At 48.6% G+C, this 22,170-nt stretch overlaps 7 protein-coding genes across 7 annotated transcripts; 2 read left to right on the forward strand and 5 right to left on the reverse strand.

Annotated features, from left to right (window-relative positions):
* Positions 1-738: 738 nt before the first annotated feature.
* On the reverse strand, positions 739-6,270 carry AO090001000658 (putative sister chromatid cohesion protein Mis4; the record flags this gene model as incomplete). Its single annotated transcript, XM_023234651.1, has 5 exons — positions 739-3,550; positions 3,605-5,615; positions 5,666-5,802; positions 5,856-6,045; positions 6,078-6,270. The coding sequence occupies 5 exons, from the start codon at positions 6,268-6,270 to the stop codon at positions 739-741; spliced, it is 5,343 nt and encodes a 1,780-aa protein (XP_023089755.1).
* Positions 6,271-6,643: 373 nt separating this feature from the next.
* AO090001000659 (DNA-directed RNA polymerase I core subunit RPA12) lies at positions 6,644-7,138 on the forward strand (the record flags this gene model as incomplete). The annotated part of the gene is made up of 3 exons (XM_001819106.1): positions 6,644-6,758; positions 6,821-7,052; positions 7,120-7,138. 3 exons carry the CDS (start codon positions 6,644-6,646, stop codon positions 7,136-7,138), a joined length of 366 nt encoding a protein of 121 aa, XP_001819158.1.
* A 97-nt stretch (positions 7,139-7,235) lies between these two features.
* Positions 7,236-8,341, reverse strand: AO090001000660 (deoxyhypusine monooxygenase; the record flags this gene model as incomplete). Its single annotated transcript, XM_023234652.1, has 2 exons — positions 7,236-7,741; positions 7,786-8,341. 2 exons carry the CDS (start codon positions 8,339-8,341, stop codon positions 7,236-7,238), a joined length of 1,062 nt encoding a protein of 353 aa, XP_023089756.1.
* Positions 8,342-9,377: 1,036 nt separating this feature from the next.
* AO090001000661 (ETC complex I subunit) lies at positions 9,378-10,139 on the reverse strand (the record flags this gene model as incomplete). The annotated part of the gene is made up of 3 exons (XM_001819108.3): positions 9,378-9,687; positions 9,740-9,850; positions 9,901-10,139. 3 exons carry the CDS (start codon positions 10,137-10,139, stop codon positions 9,378-9,380), a joined length of 660 nt encoding a protein of 219 aa, XP_001819160.1.
* A 1,842-nt stretch (positions 10,140-11,981) lies between these two features.
* On the forward strand, positions 11,982-16,163 carry AO090001000663 (uncharacterized protein; the record flags this gene model as incomplete). The annotated part of the gene is made up of 4 exons (XM_001819109.3): positions 11,982-12,272; positions 12,326-12,581; positions 12,633-12,803; positions 12,859-16,163. 4 exons carry the CDS (start codon positions 11,982-11,984, stop codon positions 16,161-16,163), a joined length of 4,023 nt encoding a protein of 1,340 aa, XP_001819161.1.
* A 1,014-nt stretch (positions 16,164-17,177) lies between these two features.
* AO090001000664 (NuA4 histone acetyltransferase complex catalytic subunit ESA1) lies at positions 17,178-19,042 on the reverse strand (the record flags this gene model as incomplete). The annotated part of the gene is made up of 6 exons (XM_001819110.3): positions 17,178-17,336; positions 17,401-18,551; positions 18,604-18,638; positions 18,695-18,759; positions 18,846-18,873; positions 18,960-19,042. 6 exons carry the CDS (start codon positions 19,040-19,042, stop codon positions 17,178-17,180), a joined length of 1,521 nt encoding a protein of 506 aa, XP_001819162.1.
* A 483-nt stretch (positions 19,043-19,525) lies between these two features.
* On the reverse strand, positions 19,526-22,097 carry cef1 (putative cell division control protein (Cdc5); the record flags this gene model as incomplete). The annotated part of the gene is made up of 4 exons (XM_001819111.1): positions 19,526-21,500; positions 21,554-21,897; positions 21,981-22,014; positions 22,072-22,097. The coding sequence occupies 4 exons, from the start codon at positions 22,095-22,097 to the stop codon at positions 19,526-19,528; spliced, it is 2,379 nt and encodes a 792-aa protein (XP_001819163.1).
* Between the last annotated feature and the right edge of the window lie 73 nt (positions 22,098-22,170).

Raw genomic sequence — 22,170 nt, forward strand, 5'->3', positions numbered from 1 at the left:
AGGGGAATAGGAATAGTGAAAGGGTCAGGTTAAGCGATTGAGATGTAAGACGAATAGCGAGGGACTTAGCAATCGGTCAAGAGCAGAGAGGGAGAGAGAAATCTGGGGGAAAAGGGCCCAAGGGGAAAATAATGAAAGACGGAAGACGGAATAGTTTGGGTGTTGTCGTTTCACCGGCGCTACGTCATGCGTCGGACTAAGCCTTTTTATTTAGGTCCTGACCCGCTCGGATCCTTTGCCGGCTTGGTCTTTCGATCTGCTAATTAAAGGTCCGTTTACCTAACACAATGACCTCAGTTTACGCGACAATTTGCGAACTACCTCGTCAGGGACATAAATCATGTATCATTCGGGAGAAGAATATACTAGAAAATAAAAATATTACATGCAAGTCTTGTAGACAGCAACTAGTACCACTTAAGACTGCAATTCAGGGAATACAGTATAGGGTTAACAACGCATAGTGATAACCTTTGACCTTATATGACGTGCGCCGCCACCCTATGGATAACCACCCAAATAACATGGTAGAAGAGATCAGAAGGAAAAGATGGAATACAAAGACGTCCATTAACGCCTTTCAGAAAAAGAAAAAAAAGTCATGTCACTGGGAATTAGAAAAACAAACCGTGTATTCCCCAACGCCTGCCCTATCCCATATGCGAGATCTATGCAAAATAACCACCAAAGAAATAAGCGTTGACTACGCCGGGCAGCCAACAGCAGCACACAATGCCTTCAGTTCCAATCAGATTCGGCATCAGACTCTGTGCTGGCTCTCTTCTTGCCTGATCCAGGCTTTCTTCCCCGGGCCCTCTTTGTGGGATTCTGCCCTGACATGGAGCTCTTTCGTTTCATAGGACGCGGCCCACTCGAAGTTCCAAGAGCCCCTGCATCGTCCATATCAGTAACACCGTCGTCACCTTCCGCATCGATGTTATCGTCGACTTTGAATTCATCGTCAATGGCAAGCAATGTGGCGAACTCCCGACACTTGCTAACCATGTTCTCTTCGCTGTCCAAGGACGTCATGTTTCGATTGATGGCGTCCCAGAATTTATCGCCAGTCACGCCATGGACCTTTGTGGCCGACTTGTTCAGCTCCTTAGACGCAGCTTTAGCCTCCTTGTTGCGAACATGGGCAGTCACCCCGTAAACGCGGCGGAGGTACGTGCGAGCTTCCCAGAGCATCGAAAGCGCCGCGGCTGCAGCAGCTAACTGCCGCAGAGTTTGCGGGTTAATCTGCTGCAAGGGCACCAGATGGGATGCGGTCTCTGCGGTGGGAATAGTTACTCCCTCCCCTTGCGGCAGTTCTGGCTTAGTGGAAAAGAGTTCCGTTTCAATGGCATGGGCTACAACCGTCCCAGTAGAAGCTACAATTCGCTCCATACAGCCAATAGTCGGCACAAGCTCGGAAAGTTGTGCATACTCAAAGAAGGCGAGATTATGAGCCACAAAACGCGCTAGCAAAAGGTGTTCTGGTGGATTACCAGTGGTATCAAGCTTCTTAAGCTCGAAATTAACTTTTGCGCAGAGGTTTGAAAGAAATTTCTTCTGATACCGGCTGTTACTGATCTTGATTATCTCAAACAGTGGTGCCAACTTGGCAACATACGGACGGCTCAGCGCACCGGTGGAATCTCCGACAACGTCGCGTTGGTAATAGAAGGCTTCCTGAATGGCTCGCATGTATTCTCTTTCAAACATAGATTCATACTGTTGATGGAGCATTTTATGTGTCTCGAACGCAACTTTAGCGATAGAGGGAACAGTGGACGTCTCTAGTGACACAAGCACGCCTGCACACTCTTTTGGATGGACAAGCCCCTGACGGTTAATACTAGCAATCAATTCAATAGCAGTTAGAGCATAAGAATCCTGTCGTGATTGCGCAACTCGAAGCATATTCTGAAGGAAATGCTGAGCAATTAATGCAGCTGCCCCATCATTATCGCTGGCCTTCAGCGAGCCGCCTAACCTCGTAGTGCTTTCTTGGTCCAAGGCTTTGGCAGAGGGCAAAACCGACTTTTCAGCTTTGCCTTCGTGCATTGCAAAGAAGTCTGCAAATGCCCGCAAGACGATGTTCTGAAGGCTCGGGTTATCCTCCTTAAAAACAGTGGATAGTATCCGTCTCGATTCATCTCGACTGAATTGAGCAGGCCAGGACTGGCAGATAGAGCCAAGGCTCTCTAGAGCCATTACTCTTAGTTCGAGTGGCTGTTTCGAAAGGGTAAATGGGATGATCGAATCGACCATCAAACCAGCTACTGATCCGCCTTTCCAAGATGGGAAAGCGTTTTTGAAGTGTGGTTCATACTTTTCGAGATCACAATGTCGTCCGACACAACCCGCGATCCGGATATAGCTTTTAGCTCGAGCAAGAACAGCCATATTGGCATTGTCAGAAAGGTCAATGTTCTTGTAATGTTGTATTGGCTTGAGCACAGAAATGGTAAGCTTCACAAGTCTGTCGGTATTCTGCAGAACCCCGTTGATAGTCCAGAGACAGGCCATCACTTCATTCAGTTCTGAGCGAGCAAGTTTGGCAACGCTTTTGAACAGATCATTTTGTACTTCCTTCAAGAGAGTGTTGTGAGCAGAGGAGAGGTATGGTAAAACACATCGATAAATCACAACCACAGATCGGAAGAGGAAGAGGTCTTCCGCAGTGGCAAGATGTCCAATGTAAGGGTGAAGAGTTTCCAACTGGTCGGGGCGGAATAGATTCGCATTTGCCTTTGCGAACACAGTTATCGTCTGTAGGAGAGCTTGCTGGAATTCTTTTCCTGCATCGCTATCCTCCACCAACTTTTCGAACATAGTAGAGACCATTGCCTTGCACACTTTAAAATTCGAAGATGATGATTTAGAGCTGTCGGACAGAATTTTTCTGAGACAGCCGCCGAGCGTTTCGAGCGCTGTCTCGCTGCGCTGCACTAAGCTAACGAATAGTGTCACTCGTTCCCCCAAGCCAACCTTCAATTTAGGACCATCGTGCGCTGAGTCAACAAGCTCGTAGAAAGGGGCCAGCCAGATCTCCTCGAAAGTCTGACGCGCCAGAGTGGAGACACTCTCTTCAAGGTCTCCTGTTCGTTGAAGGAAGCTGTCCAGAATCGCTAACTTCAGCTCAGTACGTGAGGTCTTGAGATAGATATCCTTCAGTAAACCAATGCATCTTTTTCTTACACCGGCAGTTGGATCAGCAGCACAGGTCAATATACTCCGACAGCCATCCTCTTCAAGTTTCGGTTTTAGGGAAATGCATTTCGCAATCAGAGAGAGCGCAGAGTCACGCACCATAGGGGATGCATCAGTGGCACATCGAAGAATAACGCGCATCACAGATGTGTCCCTATCGAGAAGGCTTGGGTCTTTCTCAAGCATGTAGATAACGCTTTTCAAGCTGCGACTGCGAACTTTGGCTTGGTCACTGGCAATAGAATTGAGTAGAACCTTCAAGATCGTATCGAAAGCTTTGCAAAAGCTTGAGTTCAGAACGGTCACTATGTATGAGAATCTTCCATGTGCAGCGGATATATTGTTAAAATGCCTATTGAACGTATTAGGGTCGAATCAGCAACGAGCACTTTACCCGATCACTTACCTGTGGGTTTCCAGCCACAGTGGGTCAGAAAAGAACTTTGCAAAAAGATCGACAAGGTTTTCAGTCATATCATCATAAGTGACATCGTCTCTCTCGTCTGCATTATAGTAGACCGAACAAAAAGACTTTGCCCACTGCGCCAGATAGTAACCCCGCGCACTAGTGAGTTGCCAATCGTCCAGGTGACGAACTTGAAGAAAATACTCCAGAGTTATTCGATAGGGACCTTCTGAGACAACGAGATCTTGAGGATGGAGGGCGTGGCCAGAGTAATCTTCAAATAACTGTTTTAGATAGTCAGTCAGCTCACTGTCAGATTCTTCCATGGTTGGAAGTAAATGCTGGGCAGTCACAATAAGATCTGATATCGCAGATCCCATCCAGCCGAGGAGCTCAAGTGCCATGCTCTTTGCAGTAGCAGGACTCTTATCCAGATCGGCAATGCCAACCATATGAGAGGCCATTATGCGGAGGAGTAGCTCTGCGGCTGGCCAGTCTGTCGACCCTAGGACGCCGATCAAATCCTCGGTAAACAAATCAAGAATGTTCCGATACGGCTGATCACCTGTTTTGGTGGATGTCATTGCTCGTTGAACAATAAACTTGACTATATACTGAGCACTGCGGACGGCATTATCGTAGAGGCGATTGACCTTCGTTGCTAACTGCTCCATGGACAATTCGGTCCCATCATCGTCTTCCTTTCCGCGTGCATCATCCAGCTGTTCGTCTTCGTCGTCGTCACCTGAAGATGGAAGTTTAGATTTCGTTCTTGATGAACGTGACGTTGGTACATCTAGAGCAGTTGTTTGAACTAGTTGCATGACTAACGCTGTTAGAAGCTGGATATTCTTGCCATCGGCGAGCTTGAATTGTCTTGCACTTTGCCGCGTTGACGGCAGCTTTTCCAGTGAAACTAAAATCTCATCCAAAATAAATGGGCGCTGAGCGGGGTATTTGGAGAATACTTTGGCAAGGACATCCATAGCCCCGCGTCGAACGGACTCATATTTCTGGAACCCCACTGCAGAATCTTTCTCTGTGTGAGAATTTTCTACAAATATTAGTTTGCAAGCAAAAAATTCAGCCGCGGTGACTGTCCCTTCAGAAACGTCTATCCGTGAAAGGAAATCAGCGAAAAGCGCCAGAGCCTTTTTGCTTTGCTGAATCAATCCCCCGATGACACGTTTCTGGGCAGAGAAGAACTCAAAATGATGGGCCTCTTTCCCACCGGGTCGAGCTTCTACAGCAGGGATGACACAGTGGTCGAATGTTTGATTGAGAACGTTTGGAATAGCTTCAATCAGATCCTCAGGGCAAAGGTCCCGTTCCGTCTGAGAGCCCGACATAGTCAGTAATAGGGTACCTACTGCAAGAAGAGCATTATGCATATCGTCTATCTTCTTCAGCCATTCTTGGGCCTCCGAGTCGTTGGAGGGATCCTCCAATCCCAAATCAGGTGATTGCGCAGCAATGACGGGCTTTTCACAAAGCTTTTGAATCCTGTTCAAATAGTCCGACGGGATATCCTGAAGTCTGTTGAATCCCACTACCTTCCGGATAGCCTTCTGGAGACGACTGTGGATATCCGAAGACAGAAGCGAACCAGTGATGTCAAGCGCCCGAGGAGCCATGAATACCGCATTTGACTGCTCAGCCGTTGTAGCAGATGCTGTGCCTGGTTCTAGTTGATCCTCAGCTTCAAATATCTCATGAAGTAAGTCCTGAAGTTTCACTAAAGCTGCATCTGCCTCCTCTTTCTGGTCCTTGAGCCGGATTGCCGCAAGATTATCGTCCCCATCAGTATTGAGCTTCCTCCGCTTTGAAATAATACGGCCATCCGCGTCGGGGGGTATCGATTTGACTGGAATTACCACGGACAAGTTGCTCTGCACATAATTATGTTGATTGTAGGATGCGGGTGTCGACTTAATTGCCGCATGTGCTTTCGAATTCCAGGAACTAGCCTTTTGAGAGCGCTTTTCATCCTCAGTTTGCGATACCGAGGGATCTGTGACATGTCAGTATAGTGCCGAAGTGGTTGGAGTAGTTCAGCCTTACAGCGAAATGCTATATCTGTCGATTCCAACATCATTCTCGCGAATGAGCCTAGATTGCTGCGAGTGGAAGTATGTTCGCTGGAAGGAGTAGGAAGGGAACGCTGGCCATTACGAGAGGCTATAGGAACCTTGAACTTGCTGAGGAGATTATGAGTTTTATGTCGTAATTGTGAGGTATTGAAGACGCTTACAACTCCGTTAACTGGTCACCATCCAGCAACTGTTGCAGATATTCTCGAGATGTCTCTAACCGGCTCGACTCATCGCGCCCAGACGAAACTTCGCCATTGAGTTCGGTCAAAGTAGTACGGCCGGATTGAAGGATATGGTTGATAGAGGTAGTATTAGGGGGTCGGCCAACATCAGGGCGTAATATGCAATCTACAAAGAATCGCGTATCAGCTAGCGGTTACCATGTCCCATTAGGTTCCATATCAAATCACCTAGGCCAAATATTGGAGAACTGGACATGGGTGAGTACTGCAAAGCCTCTTCCACAGATAATGGCTTGTCCCGGCGCTGTGGTAGCCCACTAGAAGTGTGAGCCTGCGCTTGAGGAGGGCCATTGATGACGACCTGAACGGCCGGATGCCAGTTGCGGTCCATGATGAACTGGGGATTTCGTTAAGGGAGTATTGGAGTTACCCAGGAGGTTTGAAAAGAAGGAAATGGCATGCTCCTACTGGAGACATGGCTTTCAAGCAACAGACTTAAATTCCATCCCCGTCCTAAATCCTGTCTTCTTGAGTTACTTCACGATAAAAACAATGTAATAATTAATATCATGCCAGGCACGGGTCTCTTGCGGCTGCCGTTTCTGACCGCCCGGCACTAATCATGTATGTCCATCTGGAAGTGGCCCGTGCTCTAGGAATTCTTTCCGACAGCCAACCAGCCAAAGAAAAAAAAAAGTAGTACTAACTAATCGCTCCAGATACCTCTTCCAACTACAAGTTTACTCTAGCCACCACTTGTCAAGATGTCCGCAATTGGGTCCTTGATCTTTTGCAATGACTGCGGAAACTTATTAGATGAGTCGTCTGGTGACCCTACAAAACTCATCGTCTGCAGTATCTGCGGAGCTCGTAATCGAGGTGAGTTAATTTCACTCGGGGAAGTCTCTGCCTGGCTCATACTAACCTCACTTTCCTTTCAGACATTGTCCCTAAAACTATCGTCTCTGAATCCAAAGCGAGTGCTTTTCCTTCGACACTGAGGGCAAAAAGATCTGCAGTCCAAAACTTGACAGCTGCAGATAAAAGAACAGAAGCTCTTACACAACATACTTGCGCGAGATGTGGCAGGAAAGAGATGTACTTCACAACCGTGCAATTGCGCAGTGCAGACGAAGGAAGCACGGTCTTTTACACTTGCGTTTGCGGTTACAAGTACGTGATTCGACTTCCATTTGCCGTCGATGGCCATTCGCGCACGATGCTAATATTTGATTTACAGGGAAACACAAAACAACTAAACATCAGAAAAGACTTCTATTTTGGGTTCACGGCTGTACATTTATAAAGCGAGTATCAATTAAGCCACTGTAATCATTTTTAGTTTGCGGAAATTCATCAAGCAGCAGATACAGCAGCAGGGGCTGCTGAATCCGGCACCAACGCATACTCCATCTCCCCGTTCTTCTCATACTCCGCCATATCTAGAGCCACAATAATGCTGTCTCTCACCACCTGCTCTGGGTCGTTCAAGAACTTCTTTAGGGTGTCCTCCACACCTTCAACATCACCCAAGCTACCAAGAGCCTCAGCAGCCTCGTGTCGCACCATACCCATTTCTTTCTGGTCGCTGAGGGTTTCTGTGAGACTAGGAACAGATGCCGGGTGGCAGAGCTGACCGAATACAAAGGCAACTTCATGGCGGAAGAGAGCAGACGGATCCTTGAGTCCTTTTGCCAACGCTTCGACAGCTTCGACAGCTGTAGGAAGATCTGGGGGCGAAGCAAGGTCGCGCAGGGCAAACATAGCGCGGTATCTTTGGAACAAAGGGAGCTTTGTGTCAAGCAATGTTTTTTCCAAGTCGGAAATAGAAGGCTGGCTGGACGCCATTGGGAGTGGTGGGGCTGGGTCAATCGAGGTAAAATCACTGCATTGAAGAAAAGTATACAATTAGAAGAACTTCCCAGAAAACTGTTTGTGGAGATGGGGGGGCATTTGAAACGGTTGTAGTACCTAGGCTTCAGTTTCTCGCTCTTCCTCTCTTCCGAATTCTCCCAAAGAATTCTGTCAACGGCGATGTCACATGTCTCCCTAATAACATCCTCTTCTTTCTCATCATCCCGCAAGGCTTTCAGGACATCCAGACTAGTATCAAACCCCAGAGCACCGAGACCCTCTGCGGCTTCATGGCGACACATTGCATCTTGTTCAGTGTTCTTCACCACTTCCAGTAAGTACGAGACTGCGTCTGGATTACGAGTTTGGCCCAAGCAGTATGCGAGCTCATGCTTCAGCAAAGCCGAGGACGACGTAAAACCAGCTGCAATTGCCTGGATCGCAGGTAATGTCTTCTCGGTGGGTGGTTGCAAACAAGCAATGTACTTCAGGGAGAACAGGGCGCGGAATCGGCGAGCAAGCGGCTCGGACTCATTAACGAGAACTTTGCGAAGAGTCAGGATGGTCTCATCCACTCCCTCAGGTTGGTCAACTGCAGAAGAAGCCATTGTATATCTAGTCTGTATATATTCAAGATAGTCGAAGAGCAGAGGAAAGTATGAAATCACTGAATGAGTATGCAAATTTTCGATCTTATCTTCACCAGATAATAAATTTTAGGTGGGGTGGCGGGGTTGTCCGGCCGCAACTAGGCCTGAAAAAAAAAAAAAAAAAAAAAAAAAAAAAAAAAAAAGGGGAAAAAATTACTTCGAGATCTGTTCTGACTTAAGACTTAGTACCGGAATTTGCAAGAGTCTCATTCTTTACAGGATTTCCAGACAATTATGCTTTTGCAGAATTAGTATGTTATTTATGTGGGGTTCGGGAATTTCTCCTATATATGTATAGTTTCCAAGGGCAGACTATATAAATCCTGTCTACTCTTCCTTTAACTGCGTTATTATGGAGACTTGCAAGGTACAGACGAAAAGTAATTATGGTCACGCGGGACTTAAATATGTCTATAGTTCACAGGAACACTCAGAGTTCACATGTTTTGGTGTAGCCCCGTCTGTTCTAAAGCTTACAAGGAAAGTGCAATTCGTACACAAGTTTCTCAATCATTATTTTATAACATTTATTCTAGGTGAGTCAACACAGAAGAGTCTATTGTATGAGGCAGTTGTATGCACACACACACTACGTCATCCGCAAAATTCCCGGAAGCAAAAAAAATATCAGAAGAGGTGCCAGTGAATATTCGCTTTCTCTTGACACAAACAAGCTCCTTTGCTATGTTTATAGGCAAAATAAATGGTGCTCTTTAGTCGAGCTGGTACAAAACTCCAGTAGCCATAAAATTATTAGGCAGAGATGACTGGATAGCTTTCTCGGTCATTGGGAGCACCAACCGAAATCAACCCATCAAAAGCTATGAGTACGTGCTCCTCTGCCCAGTGAACCGTACCGCCTGAGTTATCAGGAACCTGGCCTTTAGTCTCTGGGCCTTAAAAGCATGTTAAATGAGTCATGGAACACTTGAAAGAACAATTCTGAAACAGTAAAAATCTGGGCTTATATACAAGATACATTTGATGTAATCGGTTATTTGGTCCTGATGTGCTTGATCTTCTTCGGTTCGTGAACGAAGTTGTTCGCATAAGCCTTAGGAACGAATCTGCGCTCATTTGGCTCCTGAACAAAATACTCATAGCCTTGCTTCTGCGCAAACATGATGGCATCCTCCTTGGACTTGAAGTTCAGATGAGTGCCCTGCATATTATCAGCAGACGATTGCCAACCCATCAGAGGGTTTTCCCAGCGGTGGCCCTTCTGCAACACATCCCAATCCATCCGCCAGTGGTGCTGGTGCCAGGTACCGGATTGCGTGGCGGGCTTCGAGGGGCGGTAGATTCTGAATGGCATAATTAGCGTCTGAGATGGATTTTCGAAGATTGCATCCATACCTGACAGTACGAGCCTGGAGGTCGGTAGGAGCACCAGAAAGAACAGCAGCTGGAACGGTGTCACCGGGCTCGCTTCCATCCATGACACGCTTAGGCACAGGAGAGAATTTCCTACGTCTCTGTCAGCCAAGTCGCTCCGGGTGTTACATGGAGTCCCTTACGAGGTGCCGTGATCAATTGTGGCCTCGTAATCCGGCTGGTGGCGAGCCATTGCCTCAGCAGGGCCCTCCTGGCGAATTAATGAGCTGTCCTTGGGGGGTACCGCCGGGGCATCAGCAGGGCTGGTTTTCACGGAAGGGTCGCCTCGACCGGTGTTGGTGGACAAGAAACGAGCATTTATAGGCGCGGCAAGCCGACCAGCTCTGAAGCAGGCGAAGTTTCCAGCTCTGAAAAGCGACATTATGGCAATTGTGTCCCTCGTTGGCTGGACAGAACAAGACGCTGAGGAGGTGCAATTGCCAGGTGAGGTATGCGGCAAGTTGCCGGTCGTTAAGACGAATCCAAATCCGGTTAGCGCAACATGAGGCTCCCTGCGTTACGAACCGCTCATCCGACAACCCGCTTTCTGTTGGCACTTCCCTTCTCTCTGCCATTAGCCATCATCTCAGTCCACTTGCTCGTATCAAGGTAAGAGAGATTCCCACGAGATGGATCTTGTCTATCTTAATCTTTATTGGCGTGCATTTCAAACTTTTCTAACGCGACTTAGTCACACAAGATGAGCTACATCACTCGCCGAGGTCTTTCGACCCTGATCCCTCCCAAGGTAAGAACCCGCGAAGAAGGAGAACCGACGAAAATATCTTGAACAATCGGTACTGATCCGTCTCTAGATCGCTTCTCCTAACGTGAGAATCCCTTTCCCTACCGTCATGCTCCCCGACAGTCACTGGAGTCGCTCCGCTCGGAACAATTTCTTTTTTTCAATGCGGCTCGGGACACCGTAGCATACGGTTTCTCCCACTCATTACTGGATTTCACTGACACTTGGAAAGGCAATTGGCGCTGCCAAAGATGCTGCCCGTATGGACCGCGTTGTGAACTTCTATGCCCGCCTTCCCCGTGGCTCGGCTCCTGAAGTTAAGCCTACTGGTCTCATTGGCCGCTACCAGGCTCGTTACTTCGGCAAGAACCCCTCTGCTGCTCGTAAGTCGTCTCGCTCCTAAAGTTATATATGATATTCGCTGATGGCCAAATAGCCCTTGCTCACGCCATCGGTGGCATTCTCCTCCTCGGCTACAGCATGGAGTACTACTTCCACCTCCGTATGTTTTCCTTTCTATACCATACTCTGAGCATCGAGAGTCTAACACACTCCTAGGTCACCACAAGAACCACCCCCACTAAATTTTCTCGCTATGATTTGAGGGGCGCGGAAGATTCGTGTATATACCGCTGACCTAGAATGAAGGCAATGTAGAACACATTCAAGCTTATTATGTTTCACAGATGCCTAGTTTAGTAGTGACTCACCATTGTCTCTAGATCATTTAGCATTGTGTCATAGTATGACTGAACAATGAATCATATCTTGCGCTACTTCATGGAGTGATCTTTAGTCATGTTATAGAATGGTATTAGTGACAAACATCTAGATCATGTGAATACAATATAAACTAGGATTAAAAAGGAAAAAAGAAGTATTGCCCAAAGAAGAAGAAGAACAACATAAATAGAAAGGCATGTATCCACTTTTTAAATAGTCATCAATATCAATACTTGTAATAAGAAAATAACCGGATACTAGTGAAGTGATTTACCAGTGAGCATCGGCCGCAACAGGTCCAGCCACAAGGGTTCCAGTTTGCTTTACGGAGTACTTCACTTGTCCCACGCTAACCGAAAACAGCCACCCTTAGTCTCAACCTGAACCGCTCATCCGTCCATGACTGCTGCCATCACCCGATCACATCAACCTGAGAAGCACCACTTTACTGTTGAACCTCCCTTTGGGGACTATTTGGGCTGCTGGCTCTCACTCTTCCACTTGACTTTCCCGCCCGCCCGACCTTGTTTCGCCGAGCTTTATCTCTTGTTCTCTACCTGGGACATTCTCCGCTGTCCACCTGGTCGTTTGGAGCTTTTCACGGCTCAGGCAGTTGAGCTAATAGTTCGACCGTGGCGATTCTCGATACCTGACAATAGGTACTTCTCAGACCGTTCCTTCAAGTTTAGCCATGAGTTCAACCTTATAGTCGCCACTTGTTTCAGTGTTTACAGTTTCAGATCGCTTGTCTAACAGATGTCGCAACCTGTTGGCCTCACAGACTCGAGAATTGTTATGGCAGAGCAGAGCAGCCACGATGTGGTAAATCAAACCCTGTCGGGCGGCGAGCCCTCGCCTTCCGACGTTCCTGCGAGCACCAACGACAAGAAACCTGCCGGAGGGGACGTGGGGGAGATCAAACATACCGCAACACATACACAGCTCGAAACAATCACGAACGCCGAACAAGGCACACTTGATACGAGTTTATCCGAGACATATAATGAAAATAATGCCGCTGGGAGGGATACGGAACAATCGACGACAGTGAGTCTTGGTTACCTGGGTATTACAAGGCCCCCCTACTGAATCAGACATAGGATAATTCAAGGCAAGGCCCTGGGCCCGTGGCGACAAGGGCGCTTGAATTAAATGGAGTAGCATCCGGTTCCGATGTTGGAGAGGATACGGCCTCTCAAGGCGGCTCAGAATCCGACGCCAGTCGAACGGAGAGCAGACTTAACTCACGTGCAAGTTCAACCAAGAGGCCGACATCATTCAAGCCAGTCTCCTTCGCAAAATTTTCAGTACCCAAAGCTCCGGGAACGCCTCCGACAGCTAAGATTTCTGAGAAAGGTATTTATCCTTACCAGGTGCCACGCCAATTAGATGTCTAACCGGTCCTAGCTCCGTTGTCTTCAACTACCCCGCTGGGTGTACCTTTGCAAAGCTCACGACCACGTTTGGTCGCGAAAACCACTAGCAGTCTTCGCGACTCATTATCGAAAACCGGGACAGGTGCGGCGAGGCCAGCTGGAAGTGGGCCTGACCCAAATCAAGTCTGGAATAAGAACCGACGTAAGGCAGTATTGATTGTGTCTCGAAGTCTTCGCTAACTATGAATTGTGTGCAGCGGTCCAGCAAACTCCACCGAAACACTTAACGGACGAAGAGCTTAAGCAGCAGTATGGAATCCACATGACGTCGCGTATTCAAGAAGATGGCGGTGGAACAGAGGCAAAGTGGGCCGATATTGATGATGATGAAGATGACTGGGCGCCGGAAACAATTGAATGGACTGATGGAACGAAGACAAATCTTTCTCAAGTGGAACATACTGCGGCAACCAAGCAAGAGAACAGGCCGTCGATGGAACCTAAGGATGACTTTCCGCCTCCACGCCCCGAGCAAGTCCCCGCTCCCAAAGAGACTACCAAGTTTGTCCCAAAGCCTACGACCTCGGTTGGACCAAACCCTACTGTCCTCAGGTTGGGGGCAAATGCGGAGAGACAGGCAAAGAGCGCAAGCATTTCTTCTAAAGGTACGAACGAGAAGTCGCCGTCACTATCTACAAGTCCGGCGCCACCCCCAGCCAAGTCACCGTGGGCTCCTCTACCACCAGTTGAGAAAATATCCCCTGTTATACCTCCTGTGCAAGTTCAACCTCAGGTACATACTTCGCCCAGGGAGCCACACACGATCGACCGTTATAGCGGCGTTGCCCAGCCGAAGGAGATCGCCGCAGACGACTTCAACCGGTCATGGAAAGACTCGCAGTCAGGTACCCGTGAGCTATACAACTCCCGGTCGGGTCGTTATGAGCCAGTATCTGAAACTAGGAAGGGATCTTGGCGCACTGAGCAGAGCTTTCGCACCCCATCCGTGTTGCAGAGGCCAGCGCAGGGCGAACAGGCAGGACCTGCGGAACCTTCACCCGCGTTTCAGACACATAGGTCAAGCGGACAGGATGGCATTCACTGGACACGTCGGCGAACTTCATCTAATGTCAGCGGAGGAAGTGGCAGCTTTGCACGTCGGATGTCAATTGGTCGAAACGATGCAACTCAACGGTCGTTTGAAACTAGAAGAGGATCACAGGTGAACGGTATGGTTGAACCCCCGTTGCCAGGCTTGGTGCCTCAACAGGAGACACCTTTGCGAGAAACTTCTCCTGCTCGACGTGGCCCCGGTCATTCATGGCCTCCGCGTGGTGCAGCCGGCGTACATGAAAGAGCTCCTGGTGCACCTGATGGCACGAGTCAGCCATATGTTCCTTACACTGTCAACCAAACTGCGACCCCGCAGGCGCCCCAGGAAGATCCAGTTGCCATGCAAGAACGCATTATGAAAGAAAAGAGAATGGAAGCTCGACAGCGAAGAATAGAGCAAGAAGAAAAGGAGGAAGCTGCTAAACGGGAAAGGATCCGGCAAAAGCTCGAAGCCCTTGGTCCACCTCCCGAAAAGCCCAAGCCGCAGCGCAAGGATACTCTGGAAGGTAGTAAGCCTGACACTATTTCCTCCCCCGGTGTTACTCACTCATCATTGTCGCCTCCCAAACCCCCGGTTCCGGAACCAACGGGAGAGCCAAAGCAATATGGAATGATGAAGGTTCATCATCCCGACACTGTGAGAAAGTTAGTGGAGAGGGACAGAGCTGCCGAAAAGTCCTCGTCGACGGTCAATGCCCGGCGCGCCCCTTCACCTCCTCGGGAATCCAAACCTGACACTACCACGACGAATGGACTTCAACAGCCTGGTGACTCTCAAACACAAGCACATGAAAAACTGCCAGAGAACAAGCTCGATGAGCAATCAACCCAGTGGAGGGGTGGCCTCAATGCTTCTAGTTCGTACCCGCCGTGGGCTCCGAATGCCAAATTAGTCGGGGCCTCTCCATCCATGGCGAACCCCTGGAAACCTCTTAGCAGTGACAAGACCTTGGGTAATGGTATATTTGAACAGAGCCTTCCCGGGTTTCCGCCAGGAAGAGATGTTCCTCTGCGCAACCCGCTTGTTTTGGATCAGCCGCCTGTTGCTCCAGGATCACAGTCGTTCTCAACACCTTCGCGCTCACCTCAAGAAAGTACACCAATATCCCCCATATCGTCCCCCAAAGTTAGACACGCACCATACGAGTCTTTAAACCCCATTTCCCGTCCTGGACCTATTGGACCTCCTAGTTCGCAACACCAATGGCAAAATGACAACCGTGTCGCTGGGACCGTTGCCTGGAACAATTTCCATACAGTTGCTGCCAAGCGCGAAGCAGAAGAAAATGAAAAACTTCGCAATGAGATGAACGCCGCGCGCGAGGGACCATCTTCTCTACAAGTAACTTTCAACGAGACTTGGCGGCAGGTACGGACTGGAGACCAAGCTGGGCAAAGACAGGTCGTTGGTATATCAAGAACAGCAGAGACCAGCGCACCAAATCCAAATCCTCTTCCAGGGTTGGATCATTCTGTTGGTCCTCTTTCCTTTACAGAGACTAATTCACGCCCTCTTGGCAGCGTTCCAGTCCGAAGTTCACGATTCTTCCCACAGGCATCTGAACAGTACAAGAAGCCACCTTTTGCGGAAGGTGATTTTATTCGCAGCCCCTCACCACCACCACCAGAAGAAATGTCAACGCATCCAGTATTCACAGGGAATACCAGCAAACCTTTGGTACACCTCCCTGCGCCAAGGCCCATTGTCAAACTTCCCCCGAAAGTCATCGCTCCACCACAACCTCCTCCCACCTTCGCATCTATGGCTGCTGCGCCGCCCTGCCCTCCTGTCTCCACTGCTACTTCGTGGCAGGAGAAAATCAATACTCTATTTGGCAAGAAGACAGTGCCTGAGAGGAAGACTGCCTTGGCCGTGACGTCTGCATCTAAAGAACCCCTGGATGTATTGCATATCGCCGCAGTTTCAGTCTCACTGCCTCAACATAGCGAACAACCAATTGGAGACGGTGAGATAACTGCTAAGCAGGTTGAAGAAACCGAAGAGATTTTTGAGGACCGTGAAGTAGGATCTCTACCTGTTGTCCGAGTTCCTACTAGGGCTCCTCCCGCAGCTTGGCAGGCGGCGCCACCACCTTCGCAGTCGAGACTACGAGCTAAGCATTTGAAGCTAATGCAGGTTCATAGCGTTGAGCCTTATTCATTTGGTTTCCAAGACAAAGATGGCTCGGGAAATTTGCGTGTTTCAATCCGTTTCCCAGGTACAATTATGGCGAAAACGGTGGCCCTCCCGAGGAAGGCGGGAAGCCAGAACCCCCGACCACGTGGAACTTCGAGCTATAAGCCTCGAAAGAACACGAAACCTCGCGAAGGACCTGGAGCCTCGAATTCCAAGAAATTATCTTCCCAACAAAGCAATGAAACAAGCTCTCCGCGGCACCAGTCGCGCAATGCTTCCTGGGGCCCACGTACATATAGCGGGTCTCGTTAAGCGCGGTGTGAAAGTATCCATGCGGAATATGTCCCGTTCTTTCAGTTACGTTTCAGCCTTGAACTGGCCTTTGCCAGGTTTCCGATATTCGTTGAGCGTCTTTTTCGGTATTGATGAGCTACGTAGGGGAATTGACGGGTCTGGTTTTGCCTTGAATTTCTAGTGCTCTTCTTAATGTCCTTATCTTTTCTAACCGTACATTATTTCCTCCTTCTACCTTATCAACACTGGCCACGAGTAACATCGCCATATTGAGTTGGGTGGGGAATCCTTCCCTTCCACATACAAAGCACCAGTCCTGTGACTTATCCATCCTGCTGTCCGTATGAGAGAAATACAGATGTTCGAGTCTGTCATACTTTGTTCTCATTTCACTTCCTCTCAGCCATCTTTCTTTACTCCCTCGTGTCCCATCACCAGGCTCTGTGCTGTTTGATGTATTGACTCCCGTTTTGCTCTCCTACTTGTCTTCAATGTCCTGTTTCGGGCTCTTCTATACTTATACATCTCATTCAGGAGACTTTAGCACTTGAGGCAAAGCCTGTGTATTCCTTGCTCTCGTGGTTAGAAGCCAAGGACGGGCTGGAGACAGAAAAAAGTACGAAGCAGTCTTGAGACTCGATATGCGTGTATCTAGCATCGTACCCGGCCAGGTCTGCATTAAATTCTCGTTTATATCTCTAGGTAATTTTTGGCATTGTAGACGGTGTAAGGTATTCCACTTTTTTGTTCATCAGCTCTCTCCGCGTTGCTAGATATAGGAAGAGGTATTAGAGCAAACTTCGCATAGGGATGATTGCTTGAGTATATTATAATATCACCTAGTCCCTGGCGTTGTTACCAACCCAGACAAACCACAAAAACAGAACCAGTAAAACACCAGTGACCAAGCCCACGCTAATAATGTCATACAAATGCTCGACACCAAAAGAGACGGTTTATGTACAAGTTTTGGGCGAAAGCAAAAAACAGCCTTGCCATATTTAATATTTTTCGGTCGAGTATTTTTGCGCCTCACCAATTCCATGTTCGACTTGAAGCTGTGAAAACTGGAGGCTTCCATTGTAAGCGTGCAGGGTCGATTTTGCGCGACCCTTTAATTTTCTCTTTCTCAAGACGCTTATTGTGTTGCTCCACAACTTGATCCGTGAGGACGATAACCCAGTTTCCTTTCTGTACAAATAGTTAGTTATCTATTCCGAGCATGTGGGGTGAAGAGCAGGTTCTAGTAACATACGTGGTATCTAAGCATATTGAACACAACCAGTGTCTCATGCACATCCTTCTCGGTCATAGACGTTAACACAGCAAGTTCGTTCTCACTCATGGACTCTCGGCCCGGCTCTATGAGTAACTCCACGAGTGTTTCTCGCCAGTATTGCCGATAACTTAGCAGACCCAGGTCACTGAGGGGCTTTTCTGGAGAGCCAAGCTTTCCTTCTCGCTTGCTGAGCTCATAGCTGAAAGCAATAAGCAGTCGCCCGTAGCCGAGACGCTGGTATTGTGGTAAGGTCAAGATACAAGCAAGGTTATAACCTTCTGCGGAATCTTTTTCTTTGGAGAAATAGCCCACCAGATGGCAACCGGTCTCATCCCGAGTGGCCATGCAGTAGAAAAGGAAAGGGTCGACGTCGTAGTAGAGTGTTTTATGGTCAAGAAAGAGTTTGCTAAGAAGGCAAAGATTGCGGCACCAGGTGCGCTGGCGCCGACCGTCCACTTCAAAGAATGATATACGGTCATCACGATAGATCTCGTTCCCAGGTGGGTGAACAAGTGTACATTTCGAACGGTGACGCTCGAAAGCGCGTTTGTTGTCGAAATAACTCAAGCAGAATTCATCAATGTAGACCATATCGACATCCGAGAACGAGGCAGGATAAGGAGAGAAGTACCACGGCTCAATGTCAAACTTGCCCATTTGTAGACGATTCAAGTTACGCACACGGTGAATTTCCGTGGGATTTTGGGTCATACTTCCGCTTGTACGCAATCGTTCGATTTCCTCTTCGCGTGACATTTTACCTTGTTCATGCTCTTCCTTGGTATCCGTGAAACTGACGCCGATCATATCAACATCTTCCATTTCAGGCTTAGGGGTCACGTCTGCAGAAATGGCTTCCGAATCTAGAACTGACAAATTTGCAGGCGTCTCGTCACGGTTCTCTTTCCCGCCTGCCTTAGACGGACGCTGTGCTTTGCCAATATTGGTGTTTTTGCCTGTCAAGAGATCTGGGGTTGCCGAAACCTCGCGGCTTCCGGCTCTTGCACGCTTCTGAGCATTCTTGCTCGGTGCTTTATTACCAGGACCTGCTTTCTTCTTCTCTGGTTTTTCAGGCTGCGGCCATTCAACCTCGTGAGATAAATCAATCCTTGTGGAATCGATCCACTCTATGATAGTGTCAGCATGATCTTGCAAGATTGATATTGGCGCCAGACTTACCGTCGAGACGTTTATTGAAATCGACATAATGGACGCTAAAGTCTGATTAGCACTCTTGTGTAGGCACAACATATGCCTATCTAAAACGTACTAAAAGCTTGGACCATCTTTGCGCTGTCTGATAGACAAAATTTCAGCTTTTCTCAATTCTCCATCCTAGCGAGGTATGTCAGTATATAGTTCAGTATATGACGTTAATCACGTGACCATGTAAAAATTGAAGGGATTGAATCGCAACTAACCTTCTGAACCATGGCCTTAACACCGATTCTATCGTTCAGATTAGTTGATGCGACCGATGAAGTAGATATCAAAGACACTATAAATAATTTCTCAAGGTATATTCAGCGACATACCGAATGGTGTTGAGGGTGGCGAACCCCTTCTCAACGGGGTCCGGCGTCGCGGTTGCCTCCCCATGGGAATCTCTGACGCCCATCGTGTGGGAGAAGTGATACTGGATCGTTCTAGCCGGTTTCTATAGATGCAGATACAAAAGTGGAGGGCATACGCGATGCAGACGAAGGGGGACCGATACTGGAGGGGATGGAAGATTATCCGTTGTGATGCTCGGAAGAGACCGCCTTTGAGGCTGTTTGCCTGAGGTTCCAAATCCGTGGTCATCTTATCGTCCGTTTCTGGTATGTAGCCTTTACAGTGACTGTCATATTATGGTTCGTTTTCTAGTTGAGCATGCAAATGCTGCCTCTACATTTCATTTCATTTGTGTTTAGTATCCCCTTAATAAAATAACCCTGAGCCAACAGTAGAGATACCGCAAAAAAAAGACAGTATGAACAAACTTCCAGTAAAACCCGATAGACACGCCATGTATGAAGACTTGCAGCGAATGTGGAAGAAGGGCATAATTGGATTACATTTTGGAGTACAGGATTCAGGCACTGACCTCACAGCTTCAGCATCAATGCCATCCGTTAACCATTCCACCGGTCCCTGCAACGAGTTCATCAAGTTCCTCTTTTCGGGTCCGGTATACTTCTTGAGCTTCACGCTCTCTTCTCATGACGAAGGCCACATCGTCCCGCAGCTTCTCTAGCCTCCTGGAAATGGCTGCCTCCTCAGAAATCTGCAGGTTACGGAATGCATCTAGTTCATCCTTTGACTTCTCCAAAGCAGCGCTGGCTTCAAGTATCTTAGTCCGTAGCATCTTCGCCCGGTTTTGATACCCACCGTAATGTAGCGCAAGCTTCTTCTCAAGCTTGTTTCCTCTCTCAGCCGTGGCAAGTAGAGAGGCTTGCACATTGTCAAAAACACCAATCATGCGTTGCTCTTGTTGGTACTCGTCCTCTTCGTCGTCGGCATAGTTGGAGAGACCTGGAAGAGCCTTCGAATGTGCAGTCGTCCACTGTGCATCGAAATTCTCTGTCCACTCCGGTTTCCTTTCATCAGAAGTGGCTTCGGTGACAATAGCGCTGCGAGCTGCTTCCATCAACGTGTCGTCAAACCGTTCCACCTTCCGTGCTTTTCCTTCTACCTTAGCACCGGGGAGGGGGAATTTTCGAGCATCGTGGGCAATGAGCAGAGCAGCCTCTTTGGAGATCATGCTGGCAATCGGATCTGTCACTTGCGACGCACGTTCGACCAGCGCGTCTATATCTAGAACGCTTGGACGGGGCAATGATCGTTGATAGACTTGTGATTGACGCTTTAGTTCAGCCTGTGCTGCCTTTTCTCGCGCCTCTCTTTCCCTTCTGTCACGCTCCGCCATATCCTCTTCCATATATTCCTCACTGACTGTCGGCTCTGTAGACTCTGAAGGAAGTTCTTCCAATTCCCATTCGGTTTCTTTTGGTTTTGGTAGGGCAGAAAGCTTGCTGCGAATGCTTTGGCGCATAAAACTCTCGTGCATCTTGATCTCCTTTGGAGTGCTCCCAACAAGTTGTTCCCCTTCCATCTGATTCAGGGAGAAATGGTCACGGGGGGTTCGTAGAGGAGTCGCTCCCGGACCAACACCTCCACGCATAGGTGTCGCACCGACACCACCATTGGCCTGTCGGAAAGGCGTGGCCATAGGGTTCGGGGTGACAATCTCCTGGCGCCGTGGTGCAATACCATCAAAACCGGTAGAAGATCCCCCCTCGTGCAAAGGTGTGTTCTCTCCTCCCAGCAATGAAGATTGGGTTTCAGTAAGGGCTCTGATGTTCTTAATCTCATTGGCGATATGGTCTTCCTCCGGCGCAGCGCGAGGAGTCCTTATCGGTGTCCCACCAACAATTGCCGAATAATTCCCAAGCAATCCTCGCGTCATTTCTTCATCTCCAGCCATTTTGCTGGCCTTATCACCTGCCATACCCATCTTGATGATATCTTCCATTTCACTTTCACTAACCTGAGGGCTTGGTAAGACGAGAGCTCTTCTTTTGCTACTCTGCTCCGCCTCGCGGATCTTCTGCATTTGACCAGCTCTTGCTGCTGCTGCAGAAGCTGCAGAACTGCTGTTCTTATCATTCTTCCTCTTCTTGCGCTCAGCCTCCTCGTCTTGGTCTCCTTTGCGCTTGTTGGCAAGCTGTTGCTTACGGGGGTCGAACATTTCGCGCTGCCTCTCATTCCTGGCTTCTTCCTCCATAGTATCGTAGAAACCAGGGGCTGCCGGCTTCTCGAACGGAATATCGGCATTGTAATCCATCTCACCCTTCTTTCGAGTGACAACCTTGATGTTGATACCAGCATTTTTGAGTTCACGACGCTTCTGGAGCACAGCAAGTCTCCGGGATTCTTCCAGCTGTCGTTCTCTAGCCTTTCGCTTTGCTTTCTTTCCTTGTGTGTTCGCCAAACGAGCTCTAGCTTCACTCAACATCTCCTTTTCGTCTTCGTCAAGGTCAATTGTATCCGGGCGAGCGGGCTTCGATTCAGGGTCGGGATCTAATTCGCCAGGCCTAGTTAAAGTTAGCCGAGAATAAATCCACGGCATAAGTACATATTAGCATACCGTAACCGTCTCACATCGTCCGCACTTGGCGCAGCGGTCTCCCCACCCTCAGGACCTCCTAGACCAAACTCATCGTTTTCACGAGCTTCCGCCTCATCCAACAATTTCTGGTAGCGCTCGAGACATTGAGTGGCCGTGCGTCCAACAATCGGTGCGATCGTACGCCACTGAGTGGGCATCAACTTGGCCAAATGCAGTAGCTTCTCATCCTCTTCCCTCGACCACTCGACCTTCCGGATGCCGGGATCCAACCATTCCACCCATCGAGCCTTGCATTGCTTGGGAGTTTTTCTGGCTAGCAGTGAGGATACCCGCGCCCACTGGTTGAGACCATACTTGGACACCTGTAATATGTCATCTATTAGTGACCGTCCGATCACATCACAACAAGGTTCCTAGTAGTTGTCTAAGCGCGCATGTAACTTACCGCCGCCCGAAGCACCTCATCTTCGATATTCGTCCTAAATAAATGTGAGCCTTTAATCAATGATAATATTGCAAGTCGCAAGAGCTCTTACCAGACACCTCCTTTGACCACCGGCATGGCTGTTAAGATTCAGCAGCCGTCTTCAGATCAGTCGACCCCAATTATAGTATCGGTATGCGAGATTAGAAAT

The sequence above is a fragment of the Aspergillus oryzae genome, chromosome 2, assembly GCF_000184455.2.
Source record: "Aspergillus oryzae RIB40 DNA, chromosome 2".
NCBI lineage: Eukaryota > Fungi > Ascomycota > Eurotiomycetes > Eurotiales > Aspergillaceae > Aspergillus > Aspergillus oryzae.